The sequence below is a fragment of the Terrapene carolina genome, unplaced genomic scaffold (assembly GCF_002925995.2).
Source record: "Terrapene carolina triunguis isolate 2854851 unplaced genomic scaffold, T_m_triunguis-2.0 Scaffold714, whole genome shotgun sequence".
Taxonomy (NCBI): domain Eukaryota; kingdom Metazoa; phylum Chordata; order Testudines; family Emydidae; genus Terrapene; species Terrapene triunguis.
The window spans coordinates 6156402-6180689 of NW_020665065.1; the positions used below are offsets into that span (position 1 = coordinate 6156402).

A 24288-nucleotide genomic window follows, 5' to 3' on the forward strand; every position below is an offset into this window, starting at 1 on the left:
TAAAAACCCATTCCTTTGACTGTGATGATGAGATGTGTAAGCTCTCCGCTTACTAGGAGTAGAAATGCTGTTTCAGACAGGGCCTCCGGCAGTTGAATTACAAGAACACCCTCACTGAATCAGTGCTGTGGGGTGATGAAAATGAGCTCGCCTGTAATTCTTAATGTTGCTTTTACAACACTATATTTTATCTAAAAATGGAATCTTGTGGCACTGCAAATCTTTCTTTTTCTTCATGGTTTGTCTGGTTTGTTCTTAAGTACTAACTGCAGTGTTACATTGAAAATAAATTTTCCAATACCAGGGTTGCTTCCTGCAGCCATCGCAGGATACTCATGGAGTATGTGCTCCAAAAATTAAACTAAACTTCCTGCAAAATAGATTCATATAACTTTTTTGAGTTTCTTATAGTTAATGTGGACCTGGCAAATAACTTAGTTTTTATCCAGAGTGTATGAATGATCTGTGGCTTCTGTCCTGTACTAGGGAAGGTGTGGCTCAGGGAACTGCTGGAGTAAATGGTTTTTAATTTGAAAATTAACATTACATATTCTGATGTGCATCATTGTTATAGTTCCACTTTAGTTAGGGTTGTTTACTTTTAAATGTTCTCACTTAATTCAATGCCAAAAACTAACTGTTCAGCTTTTAGGAAGATGCGATCATAAACCAGCTGATTTCTTTTTAAAATGTGGAATGATTGAATGTGAGACAGAGAAATCTTCATGGAAATATATTTATACTTTGCTTTTGATGGCAGATTCAGAATCCCTCCTAAATTCTTCATCTTTAAATTAGAGTTTGGATGAGGATGACCCGTATCCTCACTAGCTTAATCTTAGTGTTGGTCACCAGAAGTGAATTCTCTAGCTAATAGTCTATTATACAAGCAGAAAAACATATTTAAATATTGTGGGTAAACATTTTAAAATAAGTTAAGATTGTTACAAAACTAGCTTTTTAATCTCAGATTACTGCACTTCAGTTTGCCTTCCTGCTTTATACTTAGTATAATCACCTATTATCCTGACACAGCAGGCTTAAAGATCTACTTTATCTGCATTGACACCCTTATCCGATGTCTCCCTGCATAGTGAAGACAGTGATGTTTTAAACACGCAAATAGCTCTAAAGGAAGGTGGATGTCAATATCATCCACCTGGAGGAAGGCCACTAGTTAGTCTCATATGGTGCTGGAGGTACGCAGTCTTAAAAAACCCCTCAAAACTTCTTTGTACAAACAGTTAATACCCTCTAAACTGGGAGTATGGGGGGAAATTGAAATACTTTGTAACTGTAAATCCTTTTCTTTTCCTCAGTACTACTTCTGGTGATTTTGAGGTCTTACCTCTTCCTCTTCTTGTAATTCCCAATATTTAGTTTTCAATTAAGACCAATAGTAACAGCCTTGTTTAAGTGCTGATAAGCTTTTCTTACTACTTTAATTGTTACTATTAGCAGTGCTTTGGAACTTAAGGCATGATGCACATAATGCTAATGTTGAAAACCATGTTTTAACTTTTCACAATGCAGATTTTAGTGGGTGCTTACATGTTTGTGAACATTATTTTTATTCTTGTTTAAGTGTGACAAGGCTTTTTTTTTTTTTTTAAATCTAAATTATATAATTAGAATTGGCTGTTCTCTGCCAATGAAAAAGTTTGTGTGTTCTTAGGGTCACCTGAAATTTGTTCTTAAAGATGAATTTCTCTCGAGTTCTTTTGACCCATTGTGTTAGTCTTAAATTTATTATATCAGGATTTTAAAAATTAAGGCCTTGATTTTTAGACTACATTGGGAATTGTGGGGGAATCAGCCCCTTTGAAAATCAAGCCCTGGTTTTCCGTTTGCCTTTGAAGTAACTTGAGGCAATGCAGTATGGGTTGGGAATTTTGACTGAAAGCCAGAATCCCCTCTTGCCTTGTTATCCTGCCTCTGACAACGTCTCTTCTTGTGGCCTGGGCAAGTGGCTTAAGCTGTTTGTTCCAGCTATTCTATCTGTAAAATAGGGTTAACCACCACTTACCTCACAGGGGTGTTGTGAGTATTAATTTTATGCAGTGTCTTGAAGATGTAATGAATGTTCAGTATCTTTTTATAGGTAGTGCCTAATTCTTGTAATGACTTCTATTTAACATGAGAAGCTGCTTTGTCATGTAGTAAATTGATAAAATAGACGCACCCAATCAAGAACAGGTGATATTGGAAGGGTGGAGGTAGAGGGATGCAATCAAATACAGTGCTTATACATACACTTGTAATTGCCAACTACCCCATCTGTCCCTTAAACCATCATTAATTAATTTGCGATTTTTAAGCATCGTGGCAAAGATGAATCTTGAAAGATTTTCAGAACAGGGTAGTGGACTTACAGATCAATTCAGGGAGGGCATTCCGTGCACATGAAAGCCATAGGGATGTTTGTGTGAGAAAGTGACAAATAAGCTGGCAAAGGCTGATGCCATTGGAGCACAGAAGGGAACACATCAGACAATGTCTTCTCTGTGTGAAGTTAAGATTATATTTGATTGATAAAATGTAATTTTTAATATTCCTAAAAATTGCTTCAGAAGTGCTGTAAATGACAGAAATTGAAGTTATGGCCAGCCTTATTGATCTGTAGATATAGTAGAACCTTAGAGTTACAAACTGACCAATCAACCACACACCTCATTTGGAACCATAAGTACACAATCAGGCAGCACCAGAGAGAACGACAAAAAAAAAAAAAATACAGTTCAACTACTAACAAAAATAAAGGAAAAGTAGCAATGTTCAGTTGTAAACTTTTGAAAGAACAACCATAATGTTTTGTTTGGAGTTACAAACATCTCGGAGTTACGAACAACCTCCATTCCCGAGGTGTTCGTAACGCTGAGGTTCTACTGTAGTACTCTGCATGGCCACGAGAGACCAGATTTGATCCCAGTCTCTTCCCTTGCTGACAAGGAGATAGCTTCAGAGGAGGTAGGCTCTTAGTTCTTCTGCATGGTGGAGAAGAACATACATTTTTAGCATTGGCTTATCCTTCACTTTAACGCCTCCACAAGCAGTCAGTGGAGCACAAGTTCTGCCTAATCTTTGGGTACGTCTATACTTACCTCCGGGTCCAGCGGTAAGCAATCGATCTTCTGGGATCAATTTATCGCGTCTTGTCTAGACGCGATAAATCGATCCCGGAAGTGCTCGCCGTCGACGCTGGTACTCCTGCTCTGCGAGAGGAGTACGCGGAGTCGACGGGGGAGCCTGCCTGCCGCGTGTGGACCCGCGGTAAGTTTGAACTAAGATAGTTCAACTTCAGCTACGTGAATAACGTAGCTGAAGTTGCGTATCTTAGTTCGAAGTGGGGGGTTAGTGTGGACCAGCCCTTTGACTAAAGGATGGTGTCATATCAGAGCTTTGATGGTGAAGCTGTCTTCAAGCAGGAACTCCTACGTCCTTTTCATAGACACGTGGAGGACACATCCGTCTAGATCAGTGTTTCGCAGACTTTGAAAGCTGTCAGATTTTTATCAAACCCTCCCCATAATGCCATCATGTGGTATTAAAGGCCCGTTACCCATCTTCCTGCCCTCCTCCTCCTTCCCCACCATGGCTAGAACCTAGTATCTCCTTCCCAATTTTGTGAAACACTGGTGTAGATCTCCATAATATGATTCTTTCTCTCTTTTCTTACACATTTTTATAAGCAGTGAAAAACTTTTAACTGTTGTGGGCATCTAAGTTAGCACCCACTGAAATGATGGGCTGGTTGACACTGTTACTTGAGGCTTTCTGCAAACTCAGGAAGAGATTGCTACATTGGTTTTGCTCCATGTTTTGAAGGTTTTCTCTGCAACCCTAATAGCTTGACTTCACTTTCTTTTTTTAAAAAAGCAAGACTGGAGAACAGTTGAGAGAACTGCCTGTGCCTCCATGACACTAGTCTTTCACACATACATCCTCCTATAGATGAAGAGATGAATAGTGACTTATATGGTTTTTGAGATTTGTGTTTATCTCAGGTGTAGATGAATCTTCTCTAAAGCATCTTCAGTGTATTGTTACTCCTGAGGGCATTCTGGGGCACAAAAAAAATAAAAAATTCTGCACACAATATTTGAAATTTTTGCAAAATTCTGCAAGTTTTATTTGTCAATAAATAAATGCAGAGACTCCAGCATGGCAGTGGGAAGCACAGGCCACTAGCTGTACGAAGGTGGGAGATCACCCTGCACTTCCCACCCCATGGACACAGACTCAGTGGTGAGGCTGCACCTGACCCTGACACAGCACAAGGCCTGGGCCTGCCTCAGAAACACCCTGCGGCCCTGCCCCTCTGCGCCAGGTGCACCAGGTGTGGGGCAGGAAGGCTTAACCAGGCAGGATCCAATTGTGGAGGGGCTCAGTGTGGGGTGAGAAGATTCTGTGGGACAATCTGGGTGCAGGCAGCTCAGTGGGATGGGAGGATCTGGATGCACTGAGGCTGGGGGTGGGAGGAGAGGGAGAGGTTCCAGATGTAGGGACAATGGGACTCTGCAGGGGCTTCCAGGTGAAAATGGTGGGGCTCAGCATAGGGGTCTGGGTGTGGGGGTCTCAGCAGAGGGGGGGGTCTGGGTGCTGGGGGAGTGGGGCGTGGTGGGGTGGGGGTCTGGGTGCAACTACTTGGGGGTCAGTGACGTGGGGGCTCAGGATGGTGCAGGAGGGTGGGGCTCATCAGGGTGGGAGTTTGAGTGCAGGGAACTTAGTGGGGGGTGGTCTGAGTGCAGGGAACTTAGCGGGAGGTCTAACTGTGCAGGGGGCTCCAGATGCATGAGTTGAGGTTCAGTGGGGTTCAGGTATGGAAGGCTGGGGGTGTACGGGGTGAGGCTTGGCTTGGGTGTCTGGGTATGGGAGGTCCAGGTGGATGGGGGAGCAGCTTCCCCTACAGTGACCCCTCCCTCTGCAGCTGAGGAGCGATGGGGGCAGGAAGCAGAGGAGGATGCTGAGCTTCCTGCAGCTGGGGGAGGTTTCTGAGGGAGGGTCTGACACAGCCCCAGCTACTCCTTGCAGGGGAAGAGGAAGTCCTGTCCTCTCCTGTCTCCAGCCCAGTCCGGACTAGCAGCTGATCCTGGCTCGGGGTAGGAGCCACTGGCTGGGGTGTCCCCAGCCCTGCGGTGATTTACCTCTCCGCTGGCTGCTCCAGGTGCCTGAAGTGATGTACCTGCGCATCTAGGGAGTGGTGCGTGACTGCTCTTGCAGCATCCCTTTGCTTCCCTGGCAGTCATTTTTCTGCGGGGTAGCAAAGAAATCTGCGGAGGACATGAATTCTGCGCATGCGCAGTGACGCAGAATTCTCCCAGGAGTAACTTGTAGTTGTAGTCCAATCTCAGGAGGCCCTGAGAAATAAGTGAGACTTCTTTCATTTTGGATCAGAACTCCTTAAAGGAATGCTCTCAAGTTGATTTTTGTAATGATTGTTGTCAGAAAATTGAATACACCTCTACCCCAATATAATGCGACCTGATATAACATTAATTCAGATATAACACGGTAAAGCAGCGCTCCGGGGGTGGGGGAGGCACTCCAGCGGATCAAAGCAAGTTCGATATAACGCGGTTTCACCTATAACGCAGTAAGATTTTTTTCGCTCCCGAGGACAGTGTTATATCGGGGTAGAGGTGTATTTAGAAAAATACACCTTAATATGTTCTGAAACTAATGAAAACCTGAAATATTATGGCTCTTCCCTTTTGTTTAGAACATCTCTTGTGTGGATCTTAAAGCTTCACCAATGAATTTACTCAGTCTGACTCCTGCTCTTCTACCCTTTCTTTCTGTATATAGCTACAGCTTGCTTCCTGTTCCATATCAGCTCTATTATTGTTGATATTGGTAAATGCCCTCTTCCGGGGAGTGTGAAAAGGAATGTGCCATCATCAAAAATGGAACTCAACTGATCACCCAAAAAGTGCTATCACCTGCACAAAATTAAAGAAAAATATTTTTTTTCATTTTCTCTGATCGTAATCTTAGGGGTAACTTAGAACAGTAGGGGCAGGGCTGGCTTTAGGCCGATTTCCCCCGATTCCCCAGAATCGGGCCCCGCACCTTAGGCGCCTTTTTAATTTTTTTTTTTTTTTTTTTTTTACTCACCCGGCGGCGGTCCGCTCTGGGTCTTCAGCGGCATTTCGGCGGTGGGGGGGTCCTTCAGTGCCGCGGAAGACCCGGAGTCGAGTGAAGTGCCGCCAGGTATTGGAATCAGGCCCCGCAGGTCCTAAAGCCGGCCCTGAGTAGGGGCACAATTTTCAGATGGAGATGTGACCTAGAATGTTGGTGTCCCTTTAGGAACAGGTGTTACTAATAGGATTTATAGCATATGATAGATTAGAATGGCATCTGCTAATCTGTCTGGTGGGTGTAATATAGGCCCCCTGAGTGTGACTTCTTGTATGTTTCAAAAAGTACAACAGCCTCCTAGGACTTCACCAATGTTCAATAGCCCCTAAAAACAGCTCTTCTCAGGAGATGAGATTAGTTTTGTGAGCACCATGTCTTATAACAATTTTAAGAGGTGAACTATCCAGTTTGTGTTTGGCAGTCATATGGCAGGCATTAATTATTAACCTTTATACATTGATATGATTAGCACCATCAATAATACAGTCTAGCTGGATTATTTTACTTCTCATGCATCATCACCAGTAATAAAGATAACTGCAAGCAAAATGATACTGTCAGTACTTTCTGTATTTCTACTGAAGTTTTGAAATTGGGAATCATTCGCCTTGTACAATTTTTTTTTTTTTTTAAACTGGTTGTGATGTGTAGAAGGGAAAGAACCCAGTTTGACTCTAAAAGCCTGGGTTGAGTTCACAAGTTTGGTTGCTTAAAAAAAGGGTACCTTAATTTTTTTTGTAAGATGAGGAAAATTTGAAATTGAATAAGTGAGATGCAGTAAACTTTGCCACACTATCGCTCCTCCTCTCCCCCCCCCCCCTTTCTAGAGTATAACCACACACTAAACCTCTGAAGAGGCTATTGCAGCCTATGCCAAGTAGATTAAAGAATGATGTATTTTAAAATAGAGCTGCTAGACTTTTTCACAACTCAAAACTTAAGGTAAATGTCAATCTGTGTATTAAGATTGAGCTAAGTATAGTGCATTTTAAATTATTTAGATTTCATAAATTAAAATTATAGTGCTAGTATGATTGGACTTAAACAATACATCACTCCTTTCATTAGTGTGTCACTGTTCGTTACGATGAGTGAGCTTTATCTTCAGGGCAGAAACATTGTACTGGGGCACTCTTTATTGAGCTTATTTCCCCATTCACAATAATTATTTTGTGTTTGTTTGTAAAGTTTTTAAACGGCTACAAATTACAGTACGTAGTTGGATATTTTAATGCTCAAACACTACTACTGCAGCTGTATAGATAACTTACCTGTTGCTTATTTTGCAAAAAACATACGAAGGTAACTTCTCTTTCCTCTGTAGGAGAAATGGCAAGAATCCATTACACCATAGGTGGTGTTTCTTCAGAAGTCTCCAATACCTAAATATATTGCTTGCACGTTTTTTTCCTCTTAGTGTTTAAAAAATGCAACTTTGAGGTGCAGCAAGAGTATTGAAATAGTTTCTTGTGATAAGAGGTAAAAGCCTCTTGTATGTAATGTAATATGTTACATTAATAAGTTACCAATATGGTGTCTTATCTAGCTTCTGAATGTGGGAAAAGGGGCGATGAAGTAACAATGTATGTGGTGCAAGTAACTGAACAAATTAAATGAGGGACTTGGGTCATTTGAAGTTGCAAGGAATAATAAACTACCTTGTCAAGTGTGTATTTTAATGTCTCTTATTTAAAAAAAAAAAAAAGAATTAACTCCAAGATATATTTTTGTCAACAAGATTAGGGGGATTTAGTCTCGCAGCAGAAAGACTCAATTAAGCAGTTCAGCTTATGGAAGGAGATTTTGAATGAGTTCAGTGAAGGTGTGATGAAGTGGTGTGTGGTGTTCTGGAGGACACGGTAGCACATTCAAGGGAAAGGGAGGTAAGTGTGAGATTGATGGATAATATCTGTTTGTTTACCCCCCCCCCCCCCCCCCCCCCAAGGTGATAATTTTGAAAACAAAATGTATGTATATGGCTTTTTGTATGACTACAGAATTATTGATTCAGGAGCAAAAAATTTTCAAAATCACAGAAATTGAAGTACAATAATGTCTTCCCAGTCAAGCTGACAGCTTCTACATAGCAGTGTAGCCAGTTCAGTGCTTTTTAAAGCTTCTTTTGCATGGCAGTTTGTATTGTATTGGTCCATGTATGGAGAGCAAGGATAACTAATTTCCACACAATGCCCCTTCCAGTTTAATAACCTGACATTTTGGGGTTAATTGCCTTTAAAGAAAAGGCTAATTTATTTTGGAGCCTCAAAAAGCTCTGCTGACTTGTTTCTGTATAGAGCCACAAAAATATTTTGTGGTGTTTGATTCAAATTAGCACAAAAGGTATATATTCCCCCTCCCCTGAGGTTTGATGATAGCATAACATTTACTTTGTGAGACTTGGTAAAAAGGGAATGGAAAAGTCACAAAGATGGTTGGCAGGCTGGCTGGCTCACCCATAAATCTTAAACCATCTGTTTCGAAGAACCTCTGTATTCTGATGCCCATGGCTGGGTTAGGCTTTTCATTTCCTGAGTGTTAGCCAGGGAGTTCTCAGTCATGTTGGCAGGAGTTAAACTTCCTGTTAATATTTAAACCAAAAGAGGGCCTGCAGAGGAAATGGGAAATGTGGGTTAAACAGTTTTTGTGACATTGTGCTAGAAATCAAGTTTGGGATTCGGAGTTGTTTGTAATGTATACTGGCTGATTTTTAACTCTGAATGAAGGAATGTGTTTAATTCACTGTTGTGATGTAATTGTGTTAATACAATATATTGTGTTGTAAAACAGACAAGCATCGACATTTTTTATACTTTTAGCTGTGGAGTGCCATGAAATCGTATAGTATTTGCTTAATTGAAGCAGTATGTCTAGAGGCATGTGAGTAAAAATCCGGACTCTTTGGTACTATCTTGACTATGCAACTCACTTGCTAAATATCATTGGCAAGTTGCTTAAATGCCTTGCCTCCGTTTGTCTGTCTGTAAAATGGGGGCAATAACCTCTGTACACTCATACAAGGTAGCTTATTGTTTGTAAAGCACTTTGAGACCTTTGGATGTAAGGTGAAGTGTTCATTAGTACTCTAGATCCGATATTGAGGAAACAACATGCTGAGGTTTTCACTAAGCTCACAAAGTGCTTAAGTAAGGCACTTTTGAGCTTAGATGTACTGTAGATAAGGAAGGCTGAATTCTGCGGGAGTACCTGTCTAAACTGCACAGTGAAAAGTGTACTAAAGAGAGATGTGACCCTGAGGCAAAGGCTCCTGTAGAGACCTTGACTCAATGCCTGTGAACCTTGGAAAAAGTATGAAGAGATTTGGAAAGCTGCTGTGCTCTTTCATAGGATACGTAGGAGGTACCCCTGTTTAAATGCACCTTTTGGGATGCAGGAAGAGCGGCAGGCAGAGAAAGAAGTAAAGAGGAGTGAAGTTAGGAGTGTCTTCAATATAAAGAGAAGGTTGTTTGACGTCGAGAAAAGCTAGAAATGGAACCCAGCTCTTTACTATAGTAGAACCAAGTCTTATCTGTTAAGCACGTTGTGTATCAAAGATCTGACCTTCTATACATTTTGTATTTTTTATCATTACTATTTACATGTATATATTATATTGAATGGTGAAAGGGTCTGTTTCCTCTTTTCCACATGACCTACATAACCGCTTCAATCAAGATTCCCACAAAGAGAATATCTTAAAAAATAGTTAAGATTACGGATGGTGACCAGCCACTCACCCCAACCCTTAAAGGTCAGGAAATGTCAAGTTTAGGTATCCTTACAACTCTTAACTCCCCATCTCCCATCATTCACCACTTTTACTGTCAGATTCCCCCTCCTGTAAAGAAGTCACATCTCTAATCATTAACAGTAAAACAATGTACACACCACATTCCTCATGATCACAAAAAACGTTAACTCATATTCAGCAACATTAACACATCTTTAAACACTCATATGCTGGTAAGTTAATGTATGATGTGATGGTTTCTTGTTAGAAAATATAAGGTTGCAATCAAGGTTTCACAGCATAGAGTGAATCCATTAGGAGTGTGGCGTTGTGTAGTATTCAGATCGTATAAATTTTTACCTATGTGTTGGAGGTTTGTGAGACCTATAGAAGGGTGGGCAGCATCTGTCAGTGAAAGTGGTGCATGTAGGAATTAAGGTATGTTAAAGGAGATTCCATCACTGGACCCTTTTTATCTTAACTTTTTTAATGAAGACTTTTCTTTGTGGAAAGAAATGCATGTACATATTTTGGAGTGTCTTAACATCTGTAGACTTGTCCACTAAACTAACTATTTAACATATTGGGCTATACTCACTTCATACTATTACATTTATATATTTAATGGCTATATGGCACTTCATAGTAATGTCCCACTTCAGCTGGTTTACACATCTGCAGTAGTATCCTTCATTGCACACCTCGTTAAGCAATAAGGCACAAGCATGAAGGAAACACATCTGGTATATCTTTAAAAACTGCTGAATGTATTCAAATGATCCAGAATGATACAACCAGGCTCAGTCACTGTAAGGTGAACTTCCTCAACATTATTCTGATCTTGGGGTCAGTTTTTGTCTTTTTTCAAGACTTTTAAAAGAAAAAAAACCCCATTATTTCAGTAAGTAAGTGAATATAATTCCATTGTTTATAATCTTATAATTTCTGGCATGAGTAGAAGATTGGAACCATGTTACACCATGTGCTGTAGCGGGGACAGATATGTAGCTAGTCCTTTGCCTGCTGCTATATTAGTCCATACCAGACTTTTTAAAGATAAAGCTGCAGATGGCATCAGCAGGACCTAGTGACTGGAGTAGGAGACTGGAAGCCAGAAGACCTGGGTTCTATTCTTGATTCTGTCATTAAGCTACTGTGACCTTCAGCAGATCGTTTAACCTGTGGACCTTAGTTCCCCCACCTGTAAAATGAGGACACCACCACTTCATATAGGTGAGGAGTTGTCTGAAAGGTGCAATACCAGAGACTATTATTTCTGCTTGATGGTAGATATTTCTATATTCTTGACCAGCTAAAATGGGGCTAAACAATAACTTAAAATTGTTGTAATTGAAGTCTAACTGATCTTTGGCGAAGCTGAAACGTGACAAATTTGACGCCCTGTATGCTAAAGAACACTGCTTAGTCAAGTGCCTGTATTGCTCTGAAGTGATTTTCATTGTCAAAATTGCAGTACAAACAACTCCAAGCAGAGAGAGCTGTGAGCATTGACTGCTCTGTTCTCAAAACTGGTATGTGGTTCAGCCGATGAGTCCCTAGTACTGAACTCAGAGTGGAGAATATTCTGAAGGGAAAGAATATTCCAAAGAAAACAGAATGGTGAATATGCGTCAGAAGGATAGTGGACAACATAAGGTTCTCAGCAGGTTTTGTCTTAACTGGATTTGAATGGGCTACTAAGCTGAACCAACAGTCTTACAAGGGCTTAACTATGACCCTGGAATCTGAAGGGAGAATGAGACCTAGTTCCACATTAACACAGCGTCTGGGCTCTCGAACAGTATGACTGGAGATTTTTTTGGTAGGAGCTGACTCAAGTTCCTATTGTAAGTATATTTTGGACTGCTGAGGAGAACAGTATATTTGTAAGTAATGGTGTCAGAAGTTTTGGACATTTGATATTTGTCTTGATAGATTCTGGGAGCTGTTTAAAGTTCTGAGGTACTTTAGAGTAATTTTTACGATGATAGAAAGCTGTAAGAAAGCAACAGGATGACCCTATTTAGAGAGCATTAGCACTTTACTTTCACGTCATCTATTTTCCACTTCTTTACTGGTGGATTTGAATCTCTTTGCTTGTTGAGTTGCCTTCACTATACCATCTCATCGCTTATTGGCAGGGGACTTTGCAATTAGCTTTATCTTTCCTCCTGGGAAGGGCTACCTATGAGGTTTTTGTTTTTGTTTTTTAAGGCAGATTAAATCCCAATAGAATAATATCTGAAGCTGCTAGCACAGCATTTGTGTTCTTTAGTGGTGAAGGATCAGTTCTAGTTACCAAATTACTTTTTCAAAAATAAATACCAGTTCTGTTCTTTAGATTTTCATACATGCTAAAATAGCCCTTAAAGGGAGAAACAAATATGACAGCAGTTTATTAGCTCAAATTTAACAGCCTTGCTAAATGAAAGATTTGCTATAACATATATAAAAACTATAACAACTAAACACTGTTCTTAAAATAAGTCTTTTAACAAGTGCTCTAATTTAAGAATTTAGCCCAGCAATAATGTCATGTTTATGCTACTGAAGTATTTTTAAAAGGTTAATTTATTGATTTAATCTGCCTATAAAATTGAGCTTATGTTGGCTCTAAACTTCTGACACAGCCATATACCTTGTTCCCCCCCCCCCCCCCGCTAAATGTAAATTTCATTAGAATTGCTACTGTACCTCTGCAATTTTACATTAGTGCCTAGTTACTACCATGTTAAAAGAAACTCAGCTTGGGGGTAACTATGAATTTTTAGGCCAGAACACTAAAGGAAAACGATAGTTTTGTTTAGGAAAATATTTCTATTAAAGACAAAGTATTGTAAACTTAGCAGAAGATATTTAAATGGTTTGAGTAACATCTTGGAACAAAATTGCCTTTTGTGGGAAGTTCATGGTGGTTCAGGGATGGTGTTTTAGCTCTGTCTGTTCTAGATTGTTTACAGACAGTCTCCTCCTAGGATGCAGCAGCCAGAGGCATGTATGCTAGCCAATAACTCAGGATCTATACTAGGAAAACCAGCTATTGCAGAAAATGGCTGTCAGCAGCAGGTTCTCCAACTCATTAAACTGTGTAATTGATACTGTAGACAGAATGAAACTGTGTTAACACTGTTATAGAAAGTGTGAACGAGATCTGAGGTCATTATCCTAGTAGACAACCATTCATTGCTGTTCTAAAACAATTGCCAGAATTTCTTTTGGAGACGAGGGCTTTGTGTTTTCTGAACATTACTACAATTTCTATACACTGATTTTAACAGTATAAGAAGTTATATCTATTGTCATTTTCAAAGTTCAGGAATGCGAAGGTTTGATTTGCTGAAAGAGGTAATGATGTCCTAAAGGGTAGCAATTAAAAGTAAGACCGTGTCCATTGATAATACATGCATAAAATATGCATAATCTATTATGGCCATACAGTAGAGGAACAGAGGAATCAAATTTGTAATCAAATGTATATGACTGGCAAACAATGAACAGCAGCAGCATGGACAATACTAAATATGGAAGATAAAGACAGCTTCTAAAATATCTCATTTGCTTTCCACAAGTTTATTTTCTTTTGACAGTTCTGAAGTAATTTAGTTGAACTCCTAAAGCAGGTATAAGTCATGGTAGCCACAGATTTTTGGGTGAATTTTTTTATGAAACAGTATCTAGAATACATCTCAAAACAGAGAAATGGTGTTACCTAGCTATTTGTATTAAGTGGAACTTGTTTTGTTTAGTCCTCTGTAGTGGCTAGCCCCACCCCAATTATGTACTACATGAAAAGCATTACAGTGGGGCTCTGTGACAAGCGTGAGAACAAATGTAATTGTATAAAACGAAACATTTTAATATATTTCATCTAATTTCTGTAAGTTCATATTTGCTTTTCAGTTACATCACAGGATAAACAGAAAGTATATTCACAGTAGAAATTGCACATAACATTACAAATATCTATTCCAGTACGACTTGAATACCTAGCAAGAGAAAACTAAATGAAGTTCCCCGACAGGTACTTCAGAATAATCTCCAGGGCTTCTCACCCAAATCTGCTGTCCCTTTGGTTTCTTCTGCCTCATGGGGACCTGAACAATCCCAGTTTACTCAGCTATCCAGACAGTATTCCTCACAATCACCAAATTTCAGGAAACTTTATTGTATTATCCTATTCCTGGCTTCTCAGTTTGTTACTCCAGTCTATAAATATTGGAGACATCTTTATCTTTTCTTCGATTAAAAACAAATCTTCCACTGATACTTTACACAGAATTTCACCCCAAGGGAAAAAGGGTTTATCACAATTAGTGTTGTAAAAAATCAGCATTTCGCTCATGGAGTCTGACAGCTTGTGCAAAGTGCAATCAAGAAGATATTTTATGGTAGGAAAAATGCAATAGGACCTGAGGGAAAGGAGAGGAAACAATCCTACACATATTTTATTAGTCATGGGCATAAAGAACGAAACAGTAGATATGAAGGGTTGTGACTGTACCTTGTTCTGAATAGATTTGAGAAATGTGGACCCACTGAAGCTGACTTTACCAGTCATTGTTAAATTCTGGGTTGAATTCTAGCTATGTTGAAAGGACATTCTGCTCCATTAATTTATCAAACTTTTTTTTTTTTTTTTTTTTTAAATTTTTTTTTTTTTTTTTTTTAAATAAATCCTCGTGTGTCTGTATTTCAGATTTCTGATTGTCTCAGAGGTGGCAGTGAAGCCCACCTTTAGCACAGGAAGATGAGTGAACTTGACCAGTTACGCCAGGAGGCTGAGCAACTGAAAAACCAAATCAGAGTATGTATTAAATCAAATCAGTATGTGTATTTAGGTTAACGCAAGTGATATTTATGCCAGTTGTGTCCTTTTAGGAACAGAATGGGAGATGGACAAAAATGACTTGTTTATTAGGCTGAATCTTTCACAATATATTTCAGAAGTTAATGTATGGGATATCTTATAAATGTAAGCACAGGTAACTCCATAGAAAGTTGCTTTTAGCCATTCCAATTTCCAGTAAGCTTTATGATTGAGTCACACAGAATAATATAAGCGTGTATAGATTATATTTAAAAGCATTTCTGTATCTTACACCAGTCCTTAAGGCCAGTATATGTTTCTCTTGAAACTTTAAGCTGTCCAAATCTCTAATGCATCAGGTTTGAGTATCTGATATTTTTATGAAGCTTTCAGATAGATAATATCTTGGTTTAGTATTTTGGATCAGTAGAGTCTAATACTAAACAAATTACAATTCATCGCTCGCCATGAAGTTTACCATGAATAAACTTCACAACCCTCCTCAGAAAGTAGTTTAAAAAGATTGGCTGAAGTACTACATTATATTTTATTTACTGTCTAGATTTTACTTCCTGCTTATGCTCAAAGGTTTACACAAGCATAAAACTAGGGCATCTTGTTTCATTGGTGTTAAGTTATAGATCACAATAAATATACTCTGGTTCTTTCTGACTTGCTGGCACATCTACTCACCATGTATATGCTGAGTGAAATAAAAGAGAAGTGTTTTAATATTTCCAAAAAAGGATTATTGTCAAATGGACATTTTGTAGGTTTCTTTCAAAAGGATTTTATGAAACTTAACATGAACAAAATTGTTCCCAATGTCTTTTAATTCTTTGGAAACAACACTAGTACATATGAAGCGGAAAGAGAAACTGATTATATAAAGTGAGTGAAACTGATCAGTTTAATTTCAGTTTGTGTAAGCTGACAAGTACAAAAAATAAACAGCTTAAACTAGATTTTGTATTCTTTGAGGGTTTTTTTTAACTATTCCAAAGTAGTTGTTGTGATCCAGTGGGCATTGGATTATTGCTCAAAATACATTCTGTCTTTCCAGCTCAGAAGTAAAGTGAGGCATAATAGCCACGTTATAGTACTTACACTAGCAAGACTTAATAGGTGTAGTTGGGGAAGAGACATCACTTCTGCTTCCTGCAGGTTGTGCTTGTCAACAGCTTTTGTCATCGTGGAAGGTGCGTCTTTAAAAACCTTGACAGCTCCCAATTTTTCTTAGGCCCCAAAATAACGGCTCTAATGCCACGCAGGATTCAGACCCAAACCATCAAAAGTAATGAAAAAGTCTGGACCCCAATTCTACCTCATTGAAATAAAATGTAGGTTACTTGACACTGGTGATGTATAGTTTTTCTCCAGACTTCTCTGGTTGTATTTCCTTTTGACCCTCACCATCTCATTTGTTCCACCCAAGCCGCACTACTTATTATTTGCATTGCATCCTCCTTCCACTTCAATCTCCTGCAACCCCTTGCACCTTGATCGCTTTTTTCCTGAGCCAGTATGCTAGGTCTTCACCCTCTCTGAGACCTCTCATGGAAGCACATTGTGGAGATTTATATCCTAGTCTCCTTATGGTTCACAGTGTGCATAGAAAAGTAGTGCTAACAGGACACATGCTGAAGTTTTCCTCTCACTTGCTTTTTGTTGCATTCCATCCCGAACCCTCCCCCTTCTGTCTATAGTGCCCTTGTTAGATTGTAAACTCTCTGTGATAGGGACCATATTCCGCACCTACTTAAACACCTATGTAACTGAGTTCATAATACTGTTATGGCTATGTGTAACTTGCTGCTATTGCATGGCTCTGTGATTTGTTTGTAAACCGAGTAACTTCTTTAAAAAGTGTGAAAAGATTTTTTTAATCACTTATACAGTTAAAAATTAATATAAGAACAGTAAAATGAAACCCCAAACTTCAAGTGATTTTAATACAATTTGAAATGTTATTGGGTTGGTGATTTGTACACCAGTCTTCATGTCTGTGCTATTTGGGATAGCAGGGCTGCTAAATCAGAAAACTGGCATTCATGTGGAAATATACAGACACAAGCACAACTGGTTTTAAGTGGGCTGATATGGTCACTTTTTTTTTTTCCTCCACATTGTAAACTCCTTCCTTTCAGCCCCACACCTCTTTTTAATTTAAAATGAGGGAGCAGCAAAGACAAGTGTCCCAGAGTTGAGAGGGAGAGGATGTGAGTAATTGTAATTCCTGACCTTAATTTCAAGAGTTCACACCAATAAATATCAATGTACATTGAAATTAGATGCCATCAGTACTGTACAATAAACTGCATGGTTGGACCTCACCAATGTAATTCTGCAGTTTGATTTTAAAGCCATCAAAATAAGAGTAGGATTACATTTTTCTTAGATGTAGCACATTTTACTAAGAGTTTAAATGGTATGTCCGGTACTGCAGGGGGATTTCAGGGTTACTTTGTAAAACCATGCTAGAAAACTGAAGAGGAGGTTAGGGTATCTTTCTTGACTAGAATAGAATTCACCCTCTTCAAATGCTGCTAATTATCCCACCAGAGTCAGTATAGTCCTAGGGCTCATAAAATTATTTCTGAAGAGCAAATGTGCTGCCTTTTAATGCACCAGATTTCAACAAGTGTGGGGGTTTTTTTGTTTTGTTTTTTAAAAGTCGTTGGGTTAGAATACATGTCTCCCTCATGTCAAGATTCTCCCCACCCCTGAACACTGATGGCATAGTACAGTATATTTTTTTAGGAACAATGTGTAAACCTTTCCAGTGAGTACACTTAATGAAAGTGTGTTTGCCAGGTGTTGTTGCCTCCCTTCATAGTTATTTTTAACCATTTTTGTAAATGAGAAGAAATTCCAATCTCTGACCCCATCCTAAGTCACACACAGCTATTTTTCGAACTGTGCTCAAGACTTACAACAACATAGAGGGACAGTTTTGTGGAACCTCCTTGTTAAAAGGGCAACAGTGCATCACTGTAAAGTATACAACCTGTATATTGTTAAACTATGCTGTTAAAGAACACAATTTTTGGAAAGGATTTGGGCGCTTTACGTACAATAGTTTTGGCCAAACAACTTTAGATCATAAAGTCTGAGCATCGCTGTTCAAGGGAATAGAAGTCTCTACGCATAATGCATTACATATTCAACAGTTCTTCAATTATGTTGTCAGTGAGAATCCCAGAGTAGGTACTCATGCATGCAAGATTGGATTCTTGGAATAGCAGTGTTGGCAGCTGTGCATATGCCTCTGGCCTCCTCATGCTCTTGCACAAGGGCATAAAGGATGGAGTGGCTGCGACTTTCTCACTTTCCTCTTACTGCTTATGGCAACAAGACAAGTGAGTGTCTGACACCCTATTCTTTTCAGAGATCCTAAGCCAGTTAACTGAAGGATGTTCCTTTTATTTAAAAAAAAAAAAAAAAAAAGCCCCCCCATGACCACACCACGCCCTGCTGAACAGCAGGCAGGGCCGGCTCCAGGCACCAGCCCACCAAGCTTGTGCTTGGGGCGGCACCTGGAGGGGGGGCGGCGCGGCGCTCCAGCCGCCGGGGAGAGCGGAGCCCCCGCCGGGGCTCGCCGCCCTCCTCCCAGGGCTCCGGCCGCCCTCCCTGGGGCGGCAAAAAAGCCAGAGCTGGCCCTGACAGCAGGACAAGACGCTTCACACCAGCTTGCCACATTCCATGGTGGAATCAAACCCGCAGGGTTTGAAACCTGCCCATCCTGTGACAGATGGATCCCATCAAGGAGGGTCACAGCAAATGTCTCTTCTGCCAAGGGGAGAGGCACATCCCGGTCAGGTGCTCTGTGTGGAAGTCCTTTTCCTCCAGCACCTACAAGCTCAGTTCAAGCTACATGTGCTAGAGTGGTTCATGCAGGTTACTGCAGACCCAGCGGTGACAGTCATGACCACGGCAAGACCACACAAACCAGTGTTGGCCAGCACTCCCTCGAGCACACATCACACTCTGGGATTGAACAGTGGAAGGAAGGTGGGTGAAGAGGACTCCAATAGGTGGTGTCAGCAGCATCACTGCTGACCACCTCAACGTCAGTGAAGTCTGCTGCACACCAGACCGTGGCACTGACTACCCCAGGACTGATGGACTCAGCACCTGTACTGACTGCCTCAATGCTGGCACCTCAGGCATTAAAGCAGGTACCTATGCCTGCTCACAAATGGGACACCAACTCATGTAGCTGAACCAAGCTTACACATAGCTCCAAGACCAAAAGGGAGTTCCAGAGAGGGACATGAAACACTCATCTAAGGACAGATCGCCCAAGCAGTCGGGCAGAATGAGAGACCTGGCACCGGTACCTGTGATGGAGGTGAGCAAAGACCTGAGAGATGCCGTGGAGGAATCCATGTCTCTGGAGACGTTCCTGGTATGACAGATGTGAACCTGCTCCATAGCACCTCTTGGTGCTGCCTTTTGAAGAGGAGGTATTCTCCTTCTTGCCATTGCTGACTTATTCCTTCTTGTCTAATGGCATGGATGGCTAGGCCACACTGGAACTGGATGTGAGTACATAGGAGCAGGAAATGACAGGGAGGCAACAATGACCCTGGCTTCCACCCAAGGAATCCTCTTCAGGGCAGTGACACCAGTCCCCATGCAGAAAGCTTTCAAGGACCTCCTGTCTCAAATTGCAGAGACCCTGCACATTGGGACTGCGTTCATATAGGAACAGTCTCATGAGCTATTTAATATTGTGAGCGTGACAACACCAGCCAGGATCACCCTCCCAATTAATGAAGAAATCCTGGAATCGGCCAAAGGACTATGGCAATCTCCAGCCACTCTTACCTCTTCTCCACTTGCTTGAGGGAGGAAGGATCAGCCCCCCCTTCACCCCCTCCCGGGTTTTGAGCACTTCTGAACCCACCTGAAATAGCTCTTTGAGAAAATCATTTATGCAGCAGTCAGAGAACCTTCTCCTAAGACCTCACTATAATCCTCCAGAGGCTCATTGAGTCTCCATTGGAGTCTCTCGCAGAATTTTCCTTATACCAGCACACTCTGAAGACTGTTTGTTTTCCTAGAGGCTATCACTTCAGCCAGAAGAGTGAGTGCACTTCAGGCACTTATGGTCTCATATGATATTCCAGAGGGACAAGGTGGTGCGAAGACCTCACCTGAAGTTCATTCCTAAGGTGGTCTCAGAATTTCATCTAAATCAGTCAACCTTACTGTCGTCTTCCTGAAGCCATGTTTAGCACTGGGAAAAGAGAATTTGCACACGCTAAATGTATCCAGGACTTTGGTTTGTTACATGAATGGGGCAACAGTCTGAACTAGCCTGTCAATCTAGCCATAGCAGGGCATTCTAAAGGTCAGGTGACTTCATCACCAAGAATATCAAAATGGAGGACAGTGTATTTCTCCCACCAAACATCAAGGTTCACTCCTCCAGAACACAAGTAACATGCCCTAACTGTTTCATATACATGCCAATATTGGAAATCTGTAAGACGGCAATGTGGAGTAACCCTGTGACATTTGCCAAACACTATGCCTTGGATTCAGCTGCTATATCGGATGCTACGTTCAGGAGAGAAATAAGTCAATCGCTGCTCAGTTGGTACAGCTAAGACTCCTCAATCTCGCCATCATGAGGGGATGCTGGTTGCAGTTGAATCCACACTGATGCATACTCAAAGAAAGAATGGTTCTTTGAGATGTTATCAGTATGGATTTCATGACTTCCCTTCATCCCCACTTTGCAGAGGTCTCATCTACCATGGGCTTCAAATTGAGAGGGAACTGAGGGAATGTCATGGCTGTTCTATCCTTTGTCTTTGGGACATGCCTGTTCAAAAAATTCTGATCTTGCACACAAAGCATACGCACATCTACAGTAGGTTCCACACTCCCAACATCTAGAAGATCCCCAGTATTGCTGTGGAATAAGTAACTGTTCTTTGCAGGGTGTGATCAATAGAACTTTTCATAAACAGAATTTGAGAGCAGAAAATGAATGAGAAACCTTGTGTTGTACTGGGTAAAAGTTCCCCTTTATTTAGAAAAGTGGAATATATTGTATTGCACCATGAAAATATGCAAGTATCCTGTGATTATAGTATAGACTTCATGGCAGCACAAATATAAACAGACATGGATTTATTAGTATGACAGAGTTCACTTATTTCCCTGTAGTTTTTGTTTAATATTGTCATCAAGTGACTAAGAGCAGAACCGTGGATACGTATTTAAGATTAAATCCTGTTATGATATAATTTAAACATGTCCTTGTGTCTGTGCATGCACGCGCTTTTGAAGAAAGTTCAAATAGAGTAAAGAACCTTCTCAAATTGTTGCCAAATTGCATGGATACAGTTACAGAAATTTAAAGATGGAAAAGATGTACTCGTTTAATTTCCTTGGGGCTGATTTCAGGATTGTTCCTTAGGTTACATTTTCTCATGCTATGTCTGTTCTAGTTTTAAGTCTCCAGAAGTGAGGCTTCCAACCCTTCCCTTGGGCATTCCACAGTCCAATAGCTCTTGCTGACAAGCAGTTCATATTTAGCCAACATTTCTTTTTCTTAATCCCATTACTTAATTGTAATTCCCTGTACCTTCCTACACTTATCTCCATCCAGGGTATTTACACCTTTCAGATAACTGTAGAATATTATGTCCATTCCCTTTTTAGCCAAGCTACACGTAGCCAGTAGTCTTTCTTTATAAATCAATCCCTGGTCAATTTTGTTTGAACTCCTACCAATTTCTCAATATTACTAGTAATGCGGTGCCCAGAACTGAATGCTGTAGTCCAGTATGATTGCGGTAGAGCCATGTAGGAAGAGAACTATGTGACTAATGCTTCTGAATAGACAGCCCAAATTTGCCTGGGCAGCCTTTGCTTCTAATCTAAGTCCTTTGGCTGGTGAATGAAACTTATTCCAGTTTTGTATAACCTGCATATTTAATTCATGTGCTGTTTATTTCCTCTTCCAGATCGTTAATTAAAATGGTAAACGCCACCATTTCTTACTAGTATGTGCTTGGAAGTATTTTCAATGAGAAGCCTAAGCAATCATAAATTTTCACAACATGAATAAAATAGCTGAGTCTCTTTTTGAGCTGACTCCATCCATATAAATGACCATTGTAGAACAACTCACAAGTTATCCAGACTTTTGTGTACATAACTAGCTTAAGAAATTAATGTCATGTCTTCCTGTCTTCATTAATTTTGAACTTCTTTAAACAGAACAAAAGTTTGGCGCCAATAAAGAGACTTCCTGCATTTTTTTTTTTAGTATCTGCTTGTAAAAAAAAAACAAAAAAAACCCCAAAAAAACAAGGTATGGAGCATCAAACAGTAAACTATTTAAAAAGCATTTAAAAGAGAACTGGATAAATTCATGGTGGTTAAGTCCATTAATGGCTATTAGCCAGGATGGGTAAGGAATGGTGTCCCTAGTCTCTGTTTGTCAGAGGATGGAGATGGATGGCAGGAGAGAGATCACTTGATCATTGCCTGTTGGTCCACTCCCTCTGGGGCAGCTGGCATTGGCCACTGTCGGTAGACAGGATACTGGGCTAGATGGACCTTTGGTCTGACCCAGTACGGCCGTTCTTATGTTCTAAAGCATTGACTAAAGTATTTGTTGGCCAGTTGAAGAGCAATGTACTTTCAGGCTATTTTAGTTTGATTTTTTTTTTTATTCTGAAGTGTTTTCTAGCTCTATGTAACACATTGTTTTAGGTTCCTTAAACAGAGTTGGAAATATATATTGTGTATAGCCCCTATGTAAGGCACCTGTTGAGTCCAAGTTCCCCCTGAACTTTGCATTCTGGATCTTGGCCATCCATTATAAGATGCACAGAATGTCAGCAGTAAGTACTCAGGGATAACACACTACACCAGAAATCACATTCTGAAACTTGCTGCTAAGCATTCCTTCCTACCCTTGCCCACTAAATGCTAGAATTATCTTCTCAATAAATAAAGGTTCCAGCAAGAATACTAGACACACATTGGTAACAAAGTCTGGCTTGGTAGGTTCCTCTTCCAATTTCTCTCCTTAGGGTGATCACAACTGCAAGATTTTCCCAAATCTGGTAGTTTTGCTGCCGAGTAACTTTTGTAGAATAGTCAGCATAAATGGTTCAACACATATTAAGCTGTCTCTGATGCGTTGTCTCTAATTTTCCCTTGTTACAGGATGCCAGAAAAGCATGTGCAGATGCCACTCTGGCCCAGGTAAGCACTCGCTTCAGATGCTCACATTTTAATTGCAAAAACGTATATAAGGAAAATGTAAATACACAAAGTTGTGTGCATAAATTATGAACAATATCTTAATTCTTCCGATAGTCTTTTCTTGGCAACATTAGCTTCCTTTCACTCTTTGCATGGTGATTTTTTTTTTTTTTTTTGATTACGCACAGATCCTACTGCTTATGCATGGCCAACTACTGCCAGTAATAGGATCAAGTAGTACTTTCCTGGGTAGGTCACTGAGTTCCTTTCCCTGAATTTTTTTATACAAGTATTATACAGATGGATCTATAATTTGAAGGACCCTCACATTGGAGCAACCTGGAAGGCCATTTATACAGAAGCCTTTGCCAGGAGCTATTGTTCCAGATGTGTTTTGAATCAGATTTTACCTTTCACCACCCAGTTTAATCCCTTTTGCTTGAACTGAGAGTAAATCCTGTGTCTGATGTCAGTTTGTTGCCATGGAAGTGAGTAATACTACAAATGCAGTACTACAACTTCAGCACTGTAGCATCAAGCAAGTGAGAGGCAGTGAGCAAGAGGCCTTCTTTGAGCATTTAAATTACTTAAGAAATTTTTATATGTGGCAAAGAGAGTTGCCCATAAATGTAAAATAAATGGGCTAAGTTTAATATCTAAAATATTTCCCATGTGCAAAAGCCTGTAAAAAGCTACTGTATTTATACTAAGAAGGGCATTGTGTAGGAATTTTAAATCTGGCCCGATCTGTTAGTTTGAACATTAATCTGTTCTAGCAGTTTTCAAAATGAAGCAGAGTTCTTTACTCAAATGCTTTTGCTAAATAATTTTTTTAAGTGGAGACAGGACAAGTATGCAGACATTATCTGTAAAATGGAGTTGTAAACTGTTTTGGATTCACTGTAATGTGTGTTCGTTTATTCAGTATATTACTGGAAATGCGCTATATGCTATATTTTTAGCCAGTGCTTTGCTCGAGGCCAAAGAAACTATTTATATTAAATGTAATAGTATAATGACAGCATATTGATTTCTTCCTCACTTTGCTATTCACTTACTCATTCCAGAATACACTCTTATCCTTTAAAAGTTAGATAAAATATTAATATTATAATTTGAAAATCTTCTGTTCAAAAGGCAGTTTATGCTAGATCTAAATTGGGAGTTTATCTTCAAAATGTGAGGTGCAGTTAAAGCCTCAAATACAAACATGCCACCTTCTCTTTAAAAACAGAAAGCTGTGTTATTCTGTAGAATGCATCTCTATTGTGGGGGGCAGGGGGAACCTTCTGCCACAAGATTGTAGTAATCTTAAAGCTAGAGGCTTCAGAAGATAGAAACTGAATATAATCCTGCCCAGGGTTCTGAGAGTTTCTAATGC

At 40.1% G+C, this 24288-nt stretch overlaps 1 protein-coding gene across 2 annotated transcripts in view; it reads left to right on the plus strand.

Annotated features, from left to right (window-relative positions):
• The window catches only part of GNB1 (G protein subunit beta 1), an 88247-nt gene that overhangs the window by 33951 nt on the left and 30008 nt on the right, over positions 1-24288 (plus strand). For both annotated transcript variants that reach the window (XM_024201699.3, XM_024201698.3), the window contains exons 2-3: positions 14562-14669; positions 22869-22907. In XM_024201699.3, coding sequence (XP_024057467.1) covers positions 14613-14669; positions 22869-22907 — 96 coding nt within the window. In that variant the 5' untranslated portion in view covers positions 14562-14612. The remainder of the gene's footprint in view (positions 1-14561; positions 14670-22868; positions 22908-24288) is intronic.